We start from the raw sequence: 20,651 nt of genomic DNA, 5'->3' as shown, positions 1-20,651 counted from the left end.
GACGCCACCAAGCCGCAATTGGCATTAGGGTCAGCCCTTGCATCACCTTGCAACCTTGGATTTATTGGTGACACTTAGTTCTCTCCTCAGCCCTCTGCCGAGCAGGATGCTTTGAAATCGCCTAGCTAGGACGCGCCACCGCGGGGACGTCTGTTCTGCCTTTCGGGACCCCGTTCGAGACGATGAACCAGTTTACGTGAAATCACAGGTATTCGGAATGAGCTTCCGAATGACGAGTTCCTCGGCGTATGAGCTGTCACCACAGCCCGCTCGGCTAGTCGATATGTGGTGTGGTGAGAAAGGGACGGCACATAAGCGGCTGCCTACTTGATCTGTAATAGTGTGGCCGACGAGCTTTCCCCGCCAGCCGCTTTCCCCAGGTACGTGTGGAGTTGCCCCAGCCCGTTGACGCATCGGACGAATGCCAACCCTTGCATGGAGCATTTGGCTGTTTATACTTGACACTTACGTCAACTCACTTCACACGTGTGCCTCTCACATTACCCGTCCTCATTCTCGGTCATGAACAGGCTGCACGCGTTCTGCTAAGCCCCTTCTTGATCTTTGAGCCGCCTGGCAAGAGGCCTTCTTCAAATGAAATCGATGCCGCATCCGTAACGATCGTTGCGCTTTCGCCTGCACTTATCAGACGATATCCTTGTGTAACACCACAACCTGGCTCCTGACTTCCTCCAACGATCCACTTTAAAGCGGGCCTGGCCACCACACACGGCACCCAAGTAACCATGGCCGAGCCGGTCTCCAGCATAATTACCATCGCAACGGTTGGGCTGGCCCTCGTCCGAGCATGCAAGAACTATATCGAAGCGGTGCGGGAAATCGACGACTTGGTCGACCGACTCCTCGAAAGAATAACAGAGTTGCATGGAGTTGTACGCCTACTCAACTCGAAGTACCATCAAGCTGAGCCCGATGGCAATAGCGAGCCGTCAATCTTGGTGCGTGAGAAGATCGCGCTATGTCGCGATCGTCTTAGAGAGATCAAACGCAAGATAGCGGATTTGGGACTTCAAAGCAAAAGTGCGGAGACCTTTCTCGACAAGGCCTCTGTGAAACGAAGAATGGACGCAGTAGCCAAGGATATCGAATTCGCGGTAGATGACATTCGACGATACCTCGGAGATATCGTCCTTGTCACCGGAGCCTGCTCATATCTGTTCGTACGGTTCTTCCTCAGACTAATACATCTCTAACGCCATGCTAGTGAAGTCAGCTCCTATATTCGCCGCGTTTCCGAGAGCTCAGTACCAGTAAGTATACGTGGAATGTATAGCAGAAGAGATGGTGCTGACGCTTAGACAGCAACCCATAGCGTATGACAGCAAAGAGTATCGGCCAGCTCAAGATGACCTCGTCTCGCTTGATCGATGGTTCTCAAATACGGACACTATCTCAGATCCAGCACACCTCCGCAGAGCGTCCAATCCGACATCACCACCGCGTTTCTCTGTCTCCTGGTCCTCTTCGAGCGCTCTTCTTACACAATCCGACGACGACGAAAGCATTCTTTCTAAACAAACCTTCGGCATCTCAAAGCCAGAGGAAGACTGGAAAGTCTTCCACCGCAAAGTGGTGCAGTGCAAAGATGACCCCGCCCTCGTCGCAGAAATTCATTCGATGTTGGAACAGCACCCAGAGCCTGCCACCCTCGTAAACATTCTGGGGGACCATCAACGCGCTCCCCTTCACCTCGCAGCGCAGCGTGGCTATGTCAATCTAGCTCGCATTCTCCTCGTATTCGGCGCCGATATTAACGCCAAAGACACCGAGCCTGCTTCCGTGTTAGATCATGCCGTCGCACACAATCAAGTAGACTTCATCACAATCATATTGGATATGGGTGCCGACGAGTCAGCAATACTGGAACGGAACAGGAATCAATTGGAGCATAAAAAGGCTGTCATTGCGCTTAGAAAGGCGCGGCAGCAAAATCCAACCACGGAGAAGGCCCGAAAATTTAGCTGGAGTCTTGCAAGAATACGCTCAAGCTGAGCCATTCGTCTCGCGGAATCGTCATCCGGACCCCAATCTGACGGTGGCAACTGTGTGGCGAAGCTGCAGCCCTAGCGGCGAACACGACAGGGCTGCATACTGTAGCCTACTGCATGGAGCGGAGGTGGGGTTACTCACCGGTCACTAGCCCACCACCGGACGGTCTTACACAGCATTTACGACCCTGCGCCCCCACCGCGCCGTGCCTTCGGAACGTCTTCTCGTTCTCGGACATGCTCGCGTTACTAGCCGATCGGGCCGTGCCACCTGCCACGGAACACCACAGCTGCGGCCTTATCGGGTCATCCTCGTTGCATGTTTAGGCTGTCTGCACGAACTATGTCGTACCCACGCCATGTTGGTCAATACGACCTCCCCCTGCCGGGATTTTCGGTCTTGGGTGCTGAAACCTAGGTCCTACGTTAGAGTCATCTCTTCCAATCAGGTCGAGGTACACGCAAAGATTACAAGACCAAGTGATTGCTCCCAAGCACTCTCTCTCTAGCCAGCGAGCATATATCCAGTCTACACGACTTCATTGGATGCTCGACTTCTTGCAAAGACTCGTAGCTACACACGTCTCTTTTCCTTCAACGTCCATACCTCATGATCTATGAAAGAAACACACCTCTTGTCGCTTCTCGGCAGCTGGACGACGTTTTGCACGGGGTTGGGGCTCAGAAACTGCAAAACCCAGAAAATATCCCAGGCCTTTGGCTCAGGGCCGCATCTCAAACTCGATCTCACGATGTGCGGCCTCTCTCATCCAAGGTGGCTACATCGTGAGTTCATGTCAATTCCTAAGGCAACCGGCTCACGTGGTCAGCGACAGAGTGAATACTCTATTTGTCTGCCATCGCCTGTTGACGCACATGAACACTCCAGCAAGAACCAGATTTATCCACTTTACCAACAATCACTGCCAATCCACCTTCGCCCATTCGCACCTACCCAAGCCTCAACCCCTACACCAGACGACTACACTCCAGAGCCATGAAGTCCAACTTCACTATAGCCTGCGGGGCTGATAGCTATACTGTCGATCTAGACATCATTACTCCCTACTCTGAATACTTTCGGCGCGCAATAGAATTTGGGAAGGAGGCTTCCGAAGGCACCATAACGCTTCATGACGACGAACCTGCTATGGTCAGTCTCATGATTGAGTTTCTTCATGAGGGCGACTACGATGCCACTTCCTGGAAGATCGATACGCGCACAAAGGATCTGACATGGATCAGAAGTTATGGCAGCAGCCCGTATGCCAGTCGCGAGGGGAACGATCAACACGACCCCCACAATAATGATGGCAGTTCTCGCTTGCCCCACAGAGAAGCATCATCAGCCATCGGCGCTATATCTTCATCTTCCTCGCGGAAACGGAAGCCTCAAACATCACCAGACCTACAACCAGATCAGATCGTCCAGAAACGACAGCGGGTACTGAATGTCATGCCAAAGGGCTCAGGCCGAGCGCTCTATCACACCCCAACACCCCGCCACATGTTGCTACACCTCCAACTCTGGGAAGTCGCAGACAAGTACTTAGTACCCGACCTACAGGCGCTATGTACGAAGAGGTTCCAGGAAGCAGCGCAATACTACCATCCCAATCCCGAGATGATTGACGCCATCTTGTGGGTTTACGAAGACCTTCCTGAGCATGCGGTCGATCTGCGGGAGGCGGTGTTTATGGTCGTCGACGAGCATCCAGAGCTGCTCGATGATGATGCGGTTAGGGAGTCTCCATCTTGTCAAGGTCTACTTCGGTTTATGTCTTCACGGGAACTTGGAAGGTCGCAGCAGGTCATGACTCCTCAACGCGGGATTTGGCCTTATGTTTCTTAGGATGGTGGAGTCATTGTTGTCATACCATATACCATTCTCAGGATGTTGTAAACTTTTATAGGACATGTTTTCTACACGCCCGTAATGACAATCTTTCACACATTACGCACGAGATTAGACGTAATTGAAGCTGCCTACATTGTATCCGAACACGGTCTTACTCCTTCGCACTCCAGTCGACTAGCGCATCTTGGCCAAGTTTGTCTTTGATGATCCGCTCGCTCAGATCCCAGAGCGCAGCACCAAGGTTCTCATCGCTGGCTTGAGACGTTTCTTTGCCTGGTTGGCCCTGCAGTCACATATTAGTCATCGAGTTCAATAGAACTGTGAAGTGCAACTTACGGGGTCGTTGAAGTAGAACCCATTCATATCTTTCTCCTCAATCTCATCCGCCGTGCAGCACCAAAGCGCACTGTACGACCCCTGTTCCACGTCTCGTCCAGCAAAGAGCATAGCATTTGACAACAACTTGCCGGTAATACCAGGATATGCGTCCTTCCACTGCTGCTGCATAGCTGTGTTGACTGCACCTGGATGTACCGAGAGAGCGTATACGTTATCACCATTAGGTTTGATGACGCGGTCACGCAGACCGTATTTGGCGAAAAGGATCATGGCCAACTTTGTGCGTCCATACAGTCGTGTGGGGTCCATCGAGCTATCGTTGATCTCGTCCATGCTAGCGAAGTGAACATCCGACGGTGCAGTACGATGCATCTCACTCGACTCAAAGACGACCCTCGGCGCAGGCTTCGTGCCCATCTTACCCGTCTTGCGAAGTACCGGCCAGAGTTGGTTGCACACGTAAAAGTGACCGAGGAAGTTCACTCCAAAATGACGGTCGATACCGTCCGCGTCCTCCCCGTAAAAGTTCGTGTTGATACCTGCGGAAAGAACGAGGAAGTCGAGACGGTCGAGCGAGTTGCGCAGTTCGGAGAAGACTTCTTTGACTTCCTTGAGGCTGCCCATGTCGCAGTGTTTCCATTCGACCTGCGCGTCGGCCTTCTCTTTCTTGATGCTTGAGATGGCGTCGGCACCCTGCTCTTCTTTGCGGTTCACCATGATGACTTTTACGCCTGCGAGGGCGAGCGCGCGGCTGACTTCATATCTTTGAGTGTATTAGCGAAGAGTTGGAAGGAGGGAGGAGAGGCTGGCCGTACCCGATTCCGAGTGCACCGCCGGTGACTACTGCGACGCGACCGTCGAGATTTTCTGGGTGGACCTCTTTAGGGCCAATGACTTTGTGGAGGACGGACTGCATGTCGGATAACTAGTAAATTTGATCAGGTTAATGTAAAGTAGGGTAGTAGAGAAATAAAGATGTTCTCGCTCGATGCAGATAAAATCACATTGTTTTTAGTATACACGCTTGTCTATTACCATAAGTGACGTCTTGAGGAATTGAGAGGTTGCCCAGCATATGCAGCTGTCACATTCACATGTCATGACGTCACAGTGGGATCACCATAATTGGTGAGCAACACAGCTTCAGCAATGTCTGGTGATGCGAATGATGCTTCAATTGTCTATGCTACATTCATGCCATATCAGAAAGGAATTGAGAAGCTGCAATAGGTCTCTAGAGCTGATTTCACTCTGTAGCTCACATTGGTACCTGGGTATAGACTAGGAACTTTGGACATCTTGATATCATTGTGTACCTCTGGTTCACTCGTCTATCTGTCTACTCGTCGGAAACTACAGACAGAAGATGTGTCAGCACGCTGGTCACTCACCGCGTCAGTTTCAGCACGGACTTTCGTTTGTTGACAAGTTCGCTCCTGCCACTTTATCTCACCTACGTTAGTTCTCCCACCCTCCACTGTGTTCTCAGCCCAAGACGCGCGGTTACATCGACAAGATGGCATCAATTAGTGCCGAAGTATCTGGTGCGGTATCAGAGATGTAAGTGACAGAGTCTGGCTACAGCAAAAAGACCATCTTGATCGCTAACACGCTCAGTACTACCCGCAACTCGACCGAATCCCCGCTTCTTCGTCTCCCGGGCGAGCTTCGCAACAAGATACTCGGCTATGTGGTTGGAGGACACGTAGTCGTTCTGTTCGACAGCCCTAGACCAAGGCCAGCTGGAGCACCCTCCGGGCTCCCACTACAGTTTCGTCTCACTGCCTGCAGCCAGACCAACTTCCACGACAGTTATGGTATGAAGCGCGTCTCACAGAGCCTGACCGTCACACTCGTCTGTCGTCAACTTTACTTCGAAAGCGCGCCCCTCCTGTTTGAGATCAACTCCTTCAATTTCAGATCGGTTCAAGCTTTTGAGCTCTTCACCGAGATACTCACTTCTCGTCAGTGTAGCGCCATCAAAACCATCTCCATCAGCTACAATTACGTGTCCACGACGCGTCTCTTCTCCACTTCCGGAGAGCTTCCTCAAATACACCCGCGGTTGTTATTACCTGGTCTCAGCAAAGTATATCTGCCGCCAGATGCGATAGAACATCTCCAGTACGGCGCTACTACTCGCGACAAGCTCGTTGAGGCTATGCGTGTACTGAATCTTGGTGGCCATGAGGGGAAGGGTGTGTGGATTGGTTGCTTCGATGTGTTCGACAAGACTGCCGTACTGAAAGACGCTCCTGGCTTTCTGATCACGTCTGACACTGGCTGAGAAGCAGATACTGTCTCTTGTCCCGAATCGGGCAACAGAAAGCAAACACCTTGAGCGATGATATGAAGGTTGATATTCACATGCATGGTGGCAGTTCTTTGTGGCTTAGACGCTGCCTCATCGTGAGAGCTCAGTGTCTGTACCATAGCTAATAAAAGACTCACATCAATCACCTTCTCCACATCCAATACACCAATGCAGAACACTAACTGTAAACTATTCATTTTCTAGCTCAGCCACCATAAGGGGAGAGAGCAGGTACTTTCCTCCATCAACCCTAACTTCACCGTATAACCATACCCCAACGACCAATTTTAGTAGTATACAAAGACACACCCCGCTAACCAGGAACCGAAAGAACAAGGTTCCGAAAAGGAGAACAAAACGCTGCAAGTACGATGGAAGCAATATAGTACAGGTCTCCCTGCCTTAGAACGCCTATGCTGATATGTGTGTGTGTGTGCTTCTCTTCAAATGCTCCTACCTGGATGTCGAATATCCAGATTCCTTGCTCTTCTTGCATGATGTGATAACCTAATCCAAATCATCCGTATATCAACTCCGCGTATCTACGCTTCGATGATACTAAGCAAAGAGTCAAACACATCCTCGTCATCTTCATCTTCATCCTCTTCACCATGTTGACGCTGCGCATACACTTCCCCATCGTCTTCCGACGGCGCATCGCTATCTTCTCCGTTATCACTGCCGAACCCGCTGTCATCGCCTGAGAAACTGGCTCCCTCTTGCGCACCAGTTTCGGCGTTCAGCACCGAGCTCGAAGCGCTGTCATTGTCTTGGTCATTATCGTCATCGGTGACGCCACGCCAGCTTTTCTCCCCGTCATCGTTATCATACGCGTCGTTGTCGTCATCTGGCTCCGTGTCTCCGCCATTGTTGTAAGCGTTGAAGCCAGGGCCAGCTGGGAAGGGCCCTGAGTGTGGTGTTGCGTAGGCGAAAGGCGTTGATTTACCGGCTATGGCGACGGACCGCTGACTTGGTCTGCTCATGACGTCTGAGTTCGATCGTGGTAGTGCGGGCTGTGAGGAGTAGAAGGGTGACGGCGGTTCTCGTGATTGCCGAGGGGTTGCGTTCCATATCGTGACGTGTGCTTCCTCGGGTCGTGGGGATGAGGAGTTCGTTACGCGACGGCGTTTCAGCCTCGCAGACGGCAGGCTGGGTGCACGTGAGGTTACCTGTGGGGCAGAGGATTGCTCAACGATGGAGGGGTTGAATCGGCGTTTTGATTGACGAGGTGTTACGGTATCGACGACCGAAGCAGATACCGTACGGTTGCGATAGTAGAGTGGACGTTGTGGATGGTTCTCGCTTAGTGGAGAGATGGGCTGGGGTTGCTTGTTCTTCAGTATCGAGTTGGGAGTGATTGACCGTCGCCAATTTCGACCAGCAGGGCGCATGGAGAGCTGGACGGACTGATTGCTTCCGAAAGACGAATGCACACTAGCAGGCGGAGCATCGTATGTCTCGACGAACTGCCAGCATGCTTCTTTTGCATCCGCTTCAGGGACATGCGCTTGGCACTGTTCGTCGTTGCCTTCCATCTGCGAGTCTTGTTCGGGTTGATAGCGAGGTAATTGGCGCAGCTCAGGCCATGACTGTTCCATGACAACAAACTCATTGCGATCGACTTGTTGGGTATAGGCTTCGCGAACGGTGACGTAAAGCCTTTTCTTTCCACCAGAGACTCTCATCATAACGCCGGCTGATAGGAATTGAGCATTCCAGAGCGCGCTACTAGACATCTCGGCGGGAGTGAGAAAACGTAGTCGCGACTCTTTGAGTACTTTTCGCAGCGGTATGTAGGGTGCTCGAAGACCTGGGTATGCAGAGATCATGGGGTTTTCGTCACTATCATCATACTGCAGATAATCGAAGACGTCAGAGAAGGCATGTGACAAAGCTTCCTGGATGTCTTTGGCGCTGGAACCTTTGAACGTAACGTCTCGGACAAAACCTCTGCTTTGGAGGCGCTTGTAGACCAGATTGTTGCTACCACAGGCTTTCGGAAACAGCCAGTCATCGGTGGATCCTGAGGCCCAGTTACTGATGTCTTGGCTACTCCAACCGTTATCGGCCTGGCTAGATATAGATCCTCTGACCGAGTTGCGAGCACCAGGGTATGGGCTTGAATCTGAGTCTCGCCCCAGGAATGGCAGGCTCTTTATAGTCTTCAAGGTATGAGCTTGGGTCCACTCTTCAGAGTTCTGGGTTGTCGTCTTCGCTATGTCATGCATGGGTTCATCAGGCGAGAACCAGATGCCTTTCAAGTCCGGACCCCATGGTAGTAGGACAACTTCCACTTCCCAAGGTTGCAAGGATGTGGGCGGCGCCGCAGCTTCAAGTACGTCCAATCGCTCTTTGATGTTATCGAGCTCCATCTCGGTATCTTTGCGGTCCATGGCCGCAAGGATAAGGGCGGACGAAGTGGTAGAATCAACAGAGTGATTGGAGCCAAATGACGTGGTGGCGTTGTCGATGCGCCTTCGGCTAAAGGAGCTGGTGCTACTTTGCTCGTCCATAGCTTCATGCATGCGTTCATGCTCATCCATGCGATGCTCCACGTCAATGAGCCTACCTTCGTACATCTCCAAGGTGTTGTTGAGATCCTCCGGCTGAACGTAATTGAAAGATCCATTCTCCAGTAAGTCTAGGCGACTACCAAGTTCCTGCATAGTCTTGGCTACGTTGGGTATGGAGTTCAACAAGTTATGGAGAGGTGCAAGGTAGGAGACTAGCTTCTGGAGACCTTGCGGAGGAGCCGATTGGAGGAGGGTTTGCAGCTGTTCCTGTGGTCCTGCAGTAGCGTTGTTGGGCAAGAGCTGGGTTGGAACTGTGCCATATGTCTGCCGCTCAGTTGAGCTAGTCGATTGCTGTTGGATTTCCGAGGTAATGCGCTTCATTGCGTCGATCATGTCCTTCCCGTCCTGTACAGCCCGATCAGCAGCGCTCAGATCTGGAGTGTTCCCAACGCTTGGAGTAGCCACTTCGGTAGCGCTTTGTACGTATTCCTCGGGGTTGTAGGTGTTGGGTATGGTATCGCCAGGCTCGTCGGGCTGGAAGTTGCGATTGAACTCAAGTACCTGCTCGAGGATACCGCGCGATGGGCTGGTGATGTTCGCTCTGCCCGGGGAGATGACGTGCTCGTTGGGTAGCTTTCGCGGGGTATGGGCGATGTTGATGTCGTCGGGTATAGTGGATGTAGGCGACTGTTGACGGTTAAGCTGAGCCATGCTCTCCAAGTTCATCATAGATAGACCAAGACCTGCCACCGTCTGGCGCGACTGATTCACGCCATACCTAGCTTCGCTGTTAGCTACTGGGCGGCGTTCATGAGATAGCAAGCACACGGAAGGAAGTCCAGGAAGGCCGCTGGTGCTGATTTGTGATGGAGTGTCCTGACTTTGTAGCAAGCGACCAAACGAGTTGGTCTCAGAGGGCTGTCGCTGGGGGCGCTGGCTAGGACTGGAGTGTTGATGTATGCGCGCATTGTATATGGCTTGACCCCCTTCAGACAGAAGGTTGTCCCCCAGCTGTCGCATGGCAGCACTCGTGTCGCATTGCGCGCTTGCCTGCAATTGGCGCGGCTCTTCGCCTGTCGCATAGAGTGGTGGCAGCGGGAGATTCATCGACAGCGCCTGCCTCTCTGGCGCACGCGTCGCCCTCAGATGGAAGCAGGCATGGTGCCCGCAAACACACCACGTGGAGCGCTCGCTGCTAGGCCGGTGGTCGGCGCTCTCATCGTGCAGCTCGGCGCTGAGCTTGTCCCAAAACTGGTCACATCCACACTGTCCTATGTGCGCGTCGCGATAGTTGCAGGGCCCGTCTGGCAGCGATCGTCTCGAGGGAGTTGGTTGCGACGGCGCATGGTGACTTTGTCGCGTGACATGAGTATTTGGGTCGCCGAACCCCGCCATTGATGTTGATGGCAGCGCATCCCGCATAGGACGCGAACAGTCTAGGAGAGAGACATGTCGCGGTTCCTGTTGAAGCTTTCATCCCGTTAGCACGTTTCCAAGGGAAATTCTGGTGGGGCCGAGGGCATACCGAAGATTGTGCGAGCAGACTGCGAAAACCAGGCGACGTCGAGGGGAGGAGCGCCGGGTCTTTATAGACGGGCAGGGCGCAGCTGGGAGGACGCGACGGACGCGACAGAACTGGTGGGCACTTGAGGGGAAAGAGGCCGTGGATACTTTTGGGCCGTGACTGTTTAGCACGCATGCACGCAGCCCGCAGCGGTTTAGTCACGGCTGCCTCAGACACTTCCCCGGAGTCTGGGTACGCGCGGGACAGGCCTATCGATACAACGACGCCCACGTGATTGGCCGAGGGCACGCATCCCTCCGCCTCCCCTGCTTAGCTGACATCCGGCCGAACACCCTGGCCGTTTGCTACCCAGCCGTCGAATCCAGCGACGCTATAAACGCCATGTGCGGCCGGCGAAGGGTAAAAAGTAAACCCTCCATCATGGCCCTGATACTTCTGAGAAAAAGCGATTCTTCTGCGCTCTCGCCAGCTCTACATGCTCAACTCCCATTTGTCAAGGCAGCAACAACACTATACATGGCGCCTTTCTAGTCGACCAACCATGCTGCTCATTGGCCAGTACTCACGGAGGACTGTTGCGCATGCTGCATTGCATCTGCACGTCCAACAGGCCCGACCATGGAGACTTGCGCATGGCGACAAGTTTCGACCCAGACATCAGCCTCGCCATGGACCCATCTGTACAAGGCAGAACCGTATGCGACTAGTTGTCGTCAGCGCTGCGTCTGCGCTGCATCTGGCAGGGTCTCGATCGGGAAGGCGGGCGCTAGTCGAGGATATGAGTTTCAAGATTGGGAGATACAAGTATCTACCGAGCGCTCGTCCCACCTTGTGATGAGTAGGGTGCAACCACCACTTGTCCATCTCACATGCTAAACGTCGAGGCCGCGAAGCGCTTACGCACCCAACCAATATTCTCGCTGTTGGGTGGGTGTCATCATGGTGTCTTCCAAGATCAGCATGCACATGTACATCTTGATCGTATAACAATACCATCGATTATCTTTTGGGTATAGTACCTGGATTGCATGTTTCGCCTCATGTGTCCACCGTTAAGAAGTAGACGTGAAGGTCCTTCGAATCAGGTACACCTCCAGCCATACTTGGCATCTCTTCATCCATGTTTGCCATCTAGTCCTGCTCATCCGTCTTCCCCAGTCGAATATTCACGTCCAAGTCTACCATCCAAATCGGCTCTCTTTAGCCCATCTTCCCTACTCCTCCCTTCCCCTCGGCACAACACACCCCGCCGTAACCAAACTGTCTTCCTTGACTTTGAAGCAATGAACCGTATACGGCGGAATCCTCATCGCAACTCCAAGATGCATCTTCATCTCCGTCGGCTGCAGCTCACTTTCAAAGTCAGTAAACACCTCTCACACACCTTCCTCACAGTCAACACATACCTCATATCCACTTTCCCCGGCTCAACATCCAACATCCCTTTCTCCACGCCCGTCAACGGCCGTCCATTAACCTCCACAACCGCCTCCCCCTCCTCAAGTAAATAATAACACTCATCCGTCGTAAACCTCACCGCCGACTGAAACTGCGCTTGCAGCAGCATACGGTGTGCGAGCCAGAACCTGTTGTTGCTCATGTAGTATTGCATCGCCGCATTGTTGTTCCGCGAATTATTGATTTCGACAATGGCTTCTGGGATGCGGGGAGCGCGGAGGTGGGGACAGCACATTGGCGCGAGGTCCTTGGATGCGAATTGGGACTTGACTTGAGCCTTCGTCCATTTGGTGATTTGGGGTAAGCCGTAGGTTTCGACGTCGACGAGTTTATCCATGTCTGTCCAGGAGACCCAGAGGAGGGAGATGGGTGATGTTGATAGGGTGGCCATTTGGTGGGTGGGATGGTGGATGTAGGTGGGGAGGAGGGCTGTTGTAGATGGAGGGGGGGATGATTGAGTACAAGGTAGCTCGATGGTAGGTTGGCAGGCGCATGGGTAAAGGTACGTGAGGTGAGAGAAGTGCTGTTGGTCGCGGAAGATAGGGTTTAGCCCGCAAATTGTAGGTGAAGGTGAGTCTGCTGCGGAGCGACATCAAGTAGGGAGGACGATAATGAAATCCTCGATACATATAAGAGCATCTAATCATGGACATGGTGCTTGCTAGCATACAATCGTAAAACAACCGCACGAAAATTTCGACTCTGCAAGAGAATGTTGCATTGTGTTCAAGATGCCCTCTCACCCTCCAACTCAGTGATAGTAGCAGTATCTAGATCGGTCAAAACATCCCCAGCCCTAAGCCAGTCTCAACCCATTCTCCTCAGGCTTAAACCACTCCCTCAGCAGATCCTCCAAAATCTCATTAGCGCCCGTCTTCGCCTCCTCACTGCTCTTCCCCTGGCACTCAATGTAAAGCTTAATCTTCGGTTCCGTCCCGCTGCCTCTGACTGTAAACACGGCCCCATCATCTAGCTCACAGGTGATCATCTGGCTAGTGACATCAACCGGTAGATCGGGTTTGTGGTCCTTACTCTTTGAGTCATAGCCCAGGGTCAGGTCTCGCCAGCGCGCGATCTTACGGGAGCCAATCGACGTTGGGTGGGGGCTGCCCAGTGCGCGGATGGCTGTGAACACCGATGTCGTCACGGATGGCGATGGCGAGACGAGGTATGTGTTTGCGTCTTCGAAGTAGCCAAGGTATTGGTAGAGCTGTTGCAGCTTGGAGTAGGGCGTGAGGCCTTGGGTGGACCAATGCGATGCCGCGGTTAGGAAGACTGCGGCTGCGCTGATGGAGTCTTTATCGTGTACCGTTTGGGGGATCATGTATCCCAGCGCTTCTTCAAATGCGTAAACGACATCGTACCCCTCGCTATCGAGTTGTCGTGCTACGTTTCCAAGCCACTTGAACCCGGTCAAGGTTTCGGTAAACTTGAAGCCTTCCTTCTTCGCTAAGGCTGCGAGCATTCTGGAGCTGACAGTAGAAGCCAGCATTGCAAGCTTTTCCCGCGGTTTCGATGCGGGGTAGCGTTCGTAGAGGTAAGATCCAAGCAGCGCTCCGAGTTGGTTCCCGCTGAAGATAAGCCATTTATCTCCTACCTTCTCTGCTGCCGCAAGTCGATCTGCATCGGGATCGCTGGCGAGAATCAGGCGTATCGAGGACTTCTCTGCCGTTTCGATTGCCAAGTCGAGCGCACCCTTCTCTTCAGGGTTCGGGAACTTGACTGTGGGAAAGTCGGGGTCGGGTTGTGCTTGAGCTTCCACCACGGTCATCTGCGAGGCTACGCCAAGTGTCTCTGCGCATCGCTGCATCGCGGGAAGTCCAACACCGTGCATCGGTGTGTACACAAATCTGAGCTCTGGGTCTATCTTGACCTTGACATGCTCGGGCTGTGCGGCACATAGGACGGCCTGGTGGTACTTGTCTTGCACCAAATCCAGACTTCCTTCCACCAGAAGGGAAGACTCTATCACAGTTGTATCCCAAGTGACAGGCTTGAGATTCTCCATGATAGATTCGGCGATTCCGACGTCGTGTGGGGGGATGATCTGGCACCCGTTCGACCAGTAGACCTTGTATCCGTTGTCTTTGGCCGGATTGTGGCTGGCAGTAATCATGATACCAGCAGCGGCGTCGAGTTCGCGCACGCCAAAGGGAACCATGGGCGTATGGCTCGGGTCCTCATACCACCACACCTTGATGCCCTTTGCGACGAATGCAGCTGCGGTGAGCTTGGCAAACTTTTCCGAGTTGTGCCTCGCATCCCGCCCAATGACCACACCCCTTCTCTCAACGTTCTTTTCGGTTTTGAGTAGGTACGCTGCTAGTCCTTGGGAGGCTTGAATCACTGTCAGAGAGTTCATGCAGGCGAAACCGCCCTGCATGGGCCCCCTGAGTCCAGCTGTTCCGAAGGCAATACGATGTCGAAGTCGCTTTTCGAGTTCCTCGGTATCGCCATCCACCAACAACTTGTAGATCTCATCTGTCGTTGATTTGTCCTCGTCGAGCTCCAGCCACTCTTTCGCTAAATCCTTGATATCTCGGGTCATGATTGGAATCTCGAATTCTGGAGGACGCCTTGGGTGATGTGATTTGTTCTGAGAAAGGATAAAATTGAGAGTGGAAGTCAACAAATGTCACTTGACAGAGAAAGGTCACGAAGTAGAAGGTGATGGAGTGTCGGAGTTTGCCGACAGAAAGCGCGTAATAGCAAGCTCAAGTGGGCACCTGCCGCATTTATGCTCTCCAAGACTTTGAAATTTCTCGAAGCTCACGTGTAGATTATGGTGACCTATTACTTACATATACGGCGCTGCAGGGCCACACACGCTCTCAGCTTGATATGTGAGGTCGTTGCTGGATGTGGCTCTTGGTGGCGAGGAACGTGGGGGCGTGCAGGGTCCTGGCGGGCAAGCTTCGGAAGTTTATCAGCTCATGATCTCCTGTTCCACTGGCTGGCTTCGGCGCAGCTCACCGCAACGCCTAGCTCTTCCTGAGACGCCGCGAAGCTATGGACTGATTGTCTGTACATTGAATTTCGTTCGTCAATTGAGCCCGCACCTGGACAACCGTTTGTGCACGCTTTGTGTACCACACCGCACCGCAACATGGCCGCCCAGGCAGACAGGAAGTCAAGAGTCTTCAGTCGAAGAGAGATCGAGGCCCAAATCGCCAATGGACGCTCAATTGTCATCGTAGACGGGAAGGTCTTGAAGGTGGACGCATGGCTGCCCTATCACCCAGGCGGTGACAAGGCCATCGCGCACATGGTGGGACGAGATGCCACAGACGAAGTCACTCGGTATGGTCTCCCGTGTTACCCAGGAAAGCTCAATGCTGACTTGTGCACCCAGATTCCACTCTGCGCAGACGCTCGAGCTCATGAATCGCTACCAAGTCGGCCGTATCGAAGGACGATGGACCAACTTTCTGCCGCCGATACAGGGAGGAAAGTTCCGGACACAGGAAGAGCTGGATAGACTCTCAGAGGAGGAGTACATGGAATCATGCTCCTCTTCAGAACAGGATACTGTTAGTTCAGCCTCCTCGGCAAACAGCAGCCCGCTCTTCGAACCAGCAGATCGGCCGTCTGCTTCGATGCGCAAGCGCAACGGAGCCGATGTAACCAGGGCTTCCTCGAGCTCAAGCGTCTCATCGGTCGAGCTAGATGACAGGGTCACTCCGAAGATGACAGTGCTTGACAGGCGGACTCAAGAAGAGCTGGATTTCGACAAGGCCAAATACCCGTCCCTGGACCCGGCCACTCAAGATCGGATCACTCAAAAATACCGCGACTTGCAAGTGCGCATAAAGCAAGAAGGCCTCTACGACTGCAATTACACTGCTTACGGTATCGAATGCCTACGCTATGGGTCTTTCTTGGCCGCTTTCATATTCCTGCTGACGAAGGGGTGGTACATCACCAGTGCCATACCACTTGCGTGCTTTTGGCACCAGCTCACGTTCACAGTCCATGATGCTGGACACATGGGTATTACGCACGACTTCACGACCGACTCGACCATCGCAATGTTCATCGCCTCCTACTTGGGCGGTTTAAGTGCCTGTTGGTGGAAATACAGCCACAACGTTCACCATCTCGTTACCAACCATCCCGAACACGACCCTGACATCCAATACATTCCTTTCTTCGCTATCACTCATCGGTTCATGGAGAGTCTCACTACAACCTTTTACGAGTGGGCCATGGAATACGACGCATTCGCAAAGGTCATGATCCCGCTACAGCACTACACATATTACCCGATCATGATGGTAGCGCGTTTCAATCTTTACAGACTGTCCTGGATGTATTTGCTCCTTGGAAAGGGGCCCAAGAAAGGACCAGCTTGGTGGCACCGATATTTCGAGATGGTGGGCATGTCGTTCTACTGGACTTGGTTCGGCTATGGAGTCGTGTACAAGACCATACCCGACAACTGGAGCCGCTTCTGGTTCGTCTTGATTGCCCACGCCGTTACGTCGCCGCTCCACGTGCAGATCACGCTGTCTCATTTCGCTATGAGTACGGCAGATTTGGGTATCCATGAATCCTTTGCGCAGAAGATGCTTCGTACGACGATGGATGTTGACTGCCCGCAATGGTTGGATTTCTTCCATGGTGGCCTGCAGTTCCAGGCTATCCACCACCTGTATCCGAGAATCCCTCGGCACAATCTGAGGCAGACCCAAAAGTTGGTGCAGGAGTTTTGTAACGAGGTGGACATACCGTATGCGTTGTACGGTTTCCTGGATGGTAACAAGCAAGTCGTTGGGCGACTGGCTGATGTAGCCAGGCAGGCTGCTATTTTCGCTGAATGCCAGAGGACCATTGCTGCGGAGGGAGATTATGGAATGCATTGAGAATAGATCATGAACATATAGAGCAATCGAATGCATTCACACATCCACTTGGTTGGAGTTTACATGTTAAGGACGGCCGTGTCTGCCAGCATTGCTTCACCCCAAATGTCTGCCCAGGCTGCACGTAAATATTTGAGCAGCAAGCTTGCTGCAGATGCTTGCGCAGATCACTATCCGCTCGGATGAAGTTCCGATACCGAAGCCAGGGTCGGAAGGGAAGTGGAGGCTGGCAAGCATGCTGTCCGCCGTCTTCCGGCGTCTTGAGATCATATTGAGAGGTCCTGCACTGGCACACGAAGTGGTGGCATCAACATAGCCGTAGAATTCAGCTTACCGGCAAGATCCAGGTCGTACGGTTGCCATTCTCCCGCTCAGTCAGCTCAGGTACATATCACGCCATGGATGGCATATCGTGAGAATTGGCGGCAGGAACGCGTCGCTCACTAGCGTGATTCTCGACTGACCCCACCTCGGTCCATCGAACCATGACGCAACCGACAAACACCTGCAAAAGGAATTTGTCGCTATGATGGTATCGCGCTGCAGTAGCATGATCCCACTCAGAGCACCAATGGCAGAGCTCAATGGACCAGGCGAACGTCTCCGGTCGTACCGCTGGCCAGGTTTCAAGCTTCCAGTCGCGCATACTGACGCGCGACTGCTTAAAGGCGCTCTTCGTCCCAACCTTACGTGAAGCTGTTACTTCTGAATCGTTTCACTCCTCCACTACTCACAATTGGTCATTGTAGCCTCCATCGTATCTGTACTACTTGGCTACATCCTCAGACCTAGCTCCATTCAAGACCTTACCTAAAGCACGAAAGGTTGTACCTTTCCACCAACCTGCAATCATGGATGCCATGGTAGCGAAACCTCCAGCAGATCCCGACACCCTCGTCGAGGATGTCGAACACCTCAGCATCTCGCCATACGGGCCCGCGAGGTCCTCAATCACTGAACACCCGCTCAGCGAGGATGAGGTGCGGAAGATGACCGACTACTTCCATGCTTCTCTATACATGTGCCTCGGCATGATATATCTGAGGAGAAATCCTCTGCTTCGCGACCCGCTTACTCTGGATCACCTCAAGCGACGCCTGTTGGGACATTGGGGCTCGGATGCTGGACAGAGCTTCACATACATCCACATGGTAAGAACCATCGCACGAGTCCGGATATTGGGAGGTGCTAATAAGATGCGCAGAACCGTCTCATCAAGAAGTACGATCTGGATGCCATCTTCATTTCTGGCCCTGGTCATGGCGCACCCGCTGTTCTCTCAAACAGTTTTCTGGAAGGAGTCTACTCTGAGGTCTACCCCGACAAGAGCGAAGATGAAGAGGGCATGAGGCGCTTCTTCAAGTCGTTCTCGTTCCCGGGTGGAATCGGATCCCATGCTACACCAGAGACGCCCGGCAGCTTGCACGAGGGCGGAGAGCTTGGTTACTCCATCTCCCACGCTTTCGGCACAGTGTTCGATCACCCAGATCTCATTGCTCTGACGATGGTTGGAGACGGCGAGTCTGAGACCGGCCCGCTTGCTACGAGTTGGCACTCGACCAAGTTCTTGAACCCAATCACGGATGGTGCGGTCTTGCCTGTACTGCACTTGAACGGCTACAAGGTATGTGTTGAACTTTGCGGAAGGATATGTCGCTGACAAGATACAGATCAACAACCCCACTGTCCTCGCGCGCGTAAGTCGCAAGGAGCTCGAAGCGCTCTTCGTCGGTTACGGATGGACGCCTTACTTCGTCGAGGGAAGCGATATCCCGTCCATGCACCAAGCAATGGCTGCTACGATGGAACGATGCATCACGAAGATCCGCGAATACCAGAAGGAAGCTAGGGACTCAGGCAAGGCTTTCAGGCCGCGCTGGCCCATGATCGTGCTCCGTACACCCAAGGGATGGACAGCGCCCAGGCATGTCGATGGAGATCACTTCTTGGAGGGCTTCTGGCGCGCACATCAAGTACCCCTCACCAAGGTTCTTAAGGACAAGTCCCAGCTCAAGACTCTGGAAGAGTGGATGCGCTCATACGAGCCGGAGAAGCACTTCGACAAGGACGGCAAGCTCATTCCCGAGCTTAGGGAGTTGGCGCCAACCGGCAACAGGAGGATGAGCGCAAATCCTGTGACAAATGGCGGTCTGATCCGACACAAGCTCCACGTACCCGACTTCCGTGACTACTCTATCGAGGTCACCAAGGGAGGTGTCGCCAAGGTTGGTAGCATGGCGAACTGCGCCGCCTTCCTGCGCGATATCATCAGAGATAACCAGAAAGACTTCCGTCTCTTTGGCCCCGACGAGACCGAATCCAACAAGCTGGGTAAGGTGTACGAGGCGGGCAAGAAAGTCTGGATGGGCGAGTACTTTGACGAAGACGAGGATGGTGGCAACCTAGCCTTTGCAGGACGCGTTATGGAGATGCTTTCAGAGCACACTGTTGAGGTAAGACACGAGCCATTGCTCGATGCCACATTTCTAACTCCACTCAGGGTTGGCTAGAGGGCTACATCCTCTCTGGACGACATGGCCTGCTCAACAGTTACGAGCCTTTCATCCACATCATCGACTCCATGGTCAACCAGCACTGCAAGTGGATCGAGAAGTGCCTTGAAGTCGAATGGAGACAGAAGATTGCTTCACTCAACATCCTACTTACTGCCACTGTCTGGCGACAAGATCACAATGGATTCACACACCAAGATCCAGGCTTCCTTGACGTCGTAGCAAACAAGAGCCCCGAGGTCGTCCGCATCTACCTCCCACCAGACGCCAACTGCCTGCTCTCAACGATGAACCACTGCCTCCGCAGCGAAAACTACGTCAACGTCATCGTTGCCGACAAGCAGGAGCACCTCCAGTACCTCACCATGGAGCAAGCTATTGCCCACTGCACAAAGGGCGTTGGTATCTGGGAATGGGCGAGTAACGACAAGGACCAAGAGCCCGACATCGTCATGGCCTCATGCGGTGACGTCTCCACTCATGAGTCCCTCGCCGCAACAGCATTACTCCGCACACATCTCCCCGACCTCAAAATTCGTTTCGTAAACGTCGTCGACCTCTTCAAGCTCATCGACGAGGACCAGCACCCCCACGGCCTCAAGGCGCATGAGTACAAGGCCATTTTCACCGACAACGTACCTTGCATCTTCAACTTCCACTCTTACCCTTGGCTGATCCACCGCCTGACGTATGGCCGCAAGGGCCAGCAGAACCTGCTTGTCCGCGGATACAGGGAGAAGGGTAACATTGACACGCCTCTTGAGCTGGCTATCAGGAACGGTACTGATCGCTATAGCTTGGCGATTGATGCGCTGGATAACATCCCCAGCTTGGGTAACAAGGGTGCGGCGACGAGGGAGAAGCTGCTTGATGAGCAGATCAAGGCGAAGAACTATGCGTACCATGAGGGTATGGATCCTAAGGAGACGGAGGACTGGGTTTGGCCTTTCTAGATGCTCCCGTTGCAGTTGGGATTGAGTGAGTGATTGTGGGTTCTTTCTTGTGGGCTGAGATTGGAAGTTACGGTCTTGTATGATAATGATAGCATGAATGATGCAGAACATCGCACGTTACGAGCAAAATTTGAGCGTGAAGCAACCGTGTAGTGATGCAGAAATAGTCTTGGTTTCCTATGAACCGACCTATGCAGAATGCGAAATGCAAGACAGCCTAAGCTGCCAAACCCAAAGCGCCTTTTCTATGCAATGTGAATATGATCTACGCGCGCACTGAGCGCGCATCCACAACCAAAACGCCGCA

General features: G+C 53.1%; 9 protein-coding genes across 9 annotated transcripts; 5 read left to right on the top strand and 4 right to left on the bottom strand.

Moving 5' to 3' along the window:
- Nucleotides 1–746: 746 nt before the first annotated feature.
- J4E87_001280 (uncharacterized protein) lies at nucleotides 747–2,013 on the top strand (the record flags this gene model as incomplete). The annotated part of the gene is made up of 3 exons (XM_049372926.1): nucleotides 747–1,177; nucleotides 1,226–1,271; nucleotides 1,324–2,013. The coding sequence occupies 3 exons, from the start codon at nucleotides 747–749 to the stop codon at nucleotides 2,011–2,013; spliced, it is 1,167 nt and encodes a 388-aa protein (XP_049237584.1).
- Nucleotides 2,014–3,006: 993 nt separating this feature from the next.
- Nucleotides 3,007–3,861, top strand: J4E87_001279 (uncharacterized protein; the record flags this gene model as incomplete). The annotated part of the gene is made up of 1 exon (XM_049372925.1): nucleotides 3,007–3,861. One exon carries the CDS (start codon nucleotides 3,007–3,009, stop codon nucleotides 3,859–3,861), a length of 855 nt encoding a protein of 284 aa, XP_049237583.1.
- Nucleotides 3,862–4,018: 157 nt separating this feature from the next.
- Nucleotides 4,019–5,122, bottom strand: J4E87_001278 (uncharacterized protein; the record flags this gene model as incomplete). Its single annotated transcript, XM_049372924.1, has 3 exons — nucleotides 4,019–4,150; nucleotides 4,204–4,969; nucleotides 5,118–5,122. The coding sequence occupies 3 exons, from the start codon at nucleotides 5,120–5,122 to the stop codon at nucleotides 4,019–4,021; spliced, it is 903 nt and encodes a 300-aa protein (XP_049237582.1).
- Nucleotides 5,123–5,722: 600 nt separating this feature from the next.
- On the top strand, nucleotides 5,723–6,493 carry J4E87_001277 (uncharacterized protein; the record flags this gene model as incomplete). The annotated part of the gene is made up of 2 exons (XM_049372923.1): nucleotides 5,723–5,766; nucleotides 5,824–6,493. 2 exons carry the CDS (start codon nucleotides 5,723–5,725, stop codon nucleotides 6,491–6,493), a joined length of 714 nt encoding a protein of 237 aa, XP_049237581.1.
- Nucleotides 6,494–7,062: 569 nt separating this feature from the next.
- J4E87_001276 (uncharacterized protein) lies at nucleotides 7,063–10,379 on the bottom strand (the record flags this gene model as incomplete). Its single annotated transcript, XM_049372922.1, has 2 exons — nucleotides 7,063–10,304; nucleotides 10,373–10,379. 2 exons carry the CDS (start codon nucleotides 10,377–10,379, stop codon nucleotides 7,063–7,065), a joined length of 3,249 nt encoding a protein of 1,082 aa, XP_049237580.1.
- Nucleotides 10,380–11,772: 1,393 nt separating this feature from the next.
- J4E87_001275 (uncharacterized protein) lies at nucleotides 11,773–12,407 on the bottom strand (the record flags this gene model as incomplete). The annotated part of the gene is made up of 2 exons (XM_049372921.1): nucleotides 11,773–11,911; nucleotides 11,965–12,407. The coding sequence occupies 2 exons, from the start codon at nucleotides 12,405–12,407 to the stop codon at nucleotides 11,773–11,775; spliced, it is 582 nt and encodes a 193-aa protein (XP_049237579.1).
- Nucleotides 12,408–12,812: 405 nt separating this feature from the next.
- J4E87_001274 (uncharacterized protein) lies at nucleotides 12,813–14,564 on the bottom strand (the record flags this gene model as incomplete). The annotated part of the gene is made up of 1 exon (XM_049372920.1): nucleotides 12,813–14,564. The coding sequence occupies one exon, from the start codon at nucleotides 14,562–14,564 to the stop codon at nucleotides 12,813–12,815; it is 1,752 nt and encodes a 583-aa protein (XP_049237578.1).
- Nucleotides 14,565–15,122: 558 nt separating this feature from the next.
- On the top strand, nucleotides 15,123–16,878 carry J4E87_001273 (uncharacterized protein; the record flags this gene model as incomplete). The annotated part of the gene is made up of 2 exons (XM_049372919.1): nucleotides 15,123–15,316; nucleotides 15,369–16,878. The coding sequence occupies 2 exons, from the start codon at nucleotides 15,123–15,125 to the stop codon at nucleotides 16,876–16,878; spliced, it is 1,704 nt and encodes a 567-aa protein (XP_049237577.1).
- An 851-nt stretch (nucleotides 16,879–17,729) lies between these two features.
- J4E87_001272 (uncharacterized protein) lies at nucleotides 17,730–20,344 on the top strand (the record flags this gene model as incomplete). The annotated part of the gene is made up of 4 exons (XM_049372918.1): nucleotides 17,730–18,029; nucleotides 18,083–18,502; nucleotides 18,549–19,331; nucleotides 19,379–20,344. The coding sequence occupies 4 exons, from the start codon at nucleotides 17,730–17,732 to the stop codon at nucleotides 20,342–20,344; spliced, it is 2,469 nt and encodes an 822-aa protein (XP_049237576.1).
- Nucleotides 20,345–20,651: the final 307 nt, after the last annotated feature.

The sequence above is a fragment of the Alternaria ethzedia genome (genome assembly GCF_023757985.1).
Source record: "Alternaria ethzedia strain BMP 0044 chromosome Unknown scaffold_2, whole genome shotgun sequence".
Lineage (NCBI taxonomy): Eukaryota > Fungi > Ascomycota > Dothideomycetes > Pleosporales > Pleosporaceae > Alternaria > Alternaria ethzedia.
The sequence above is the reverse complement of the archived record's forward strand: the minus strand, read 5'-3'. Positions and strand labels throughout refer to the sequence as shown.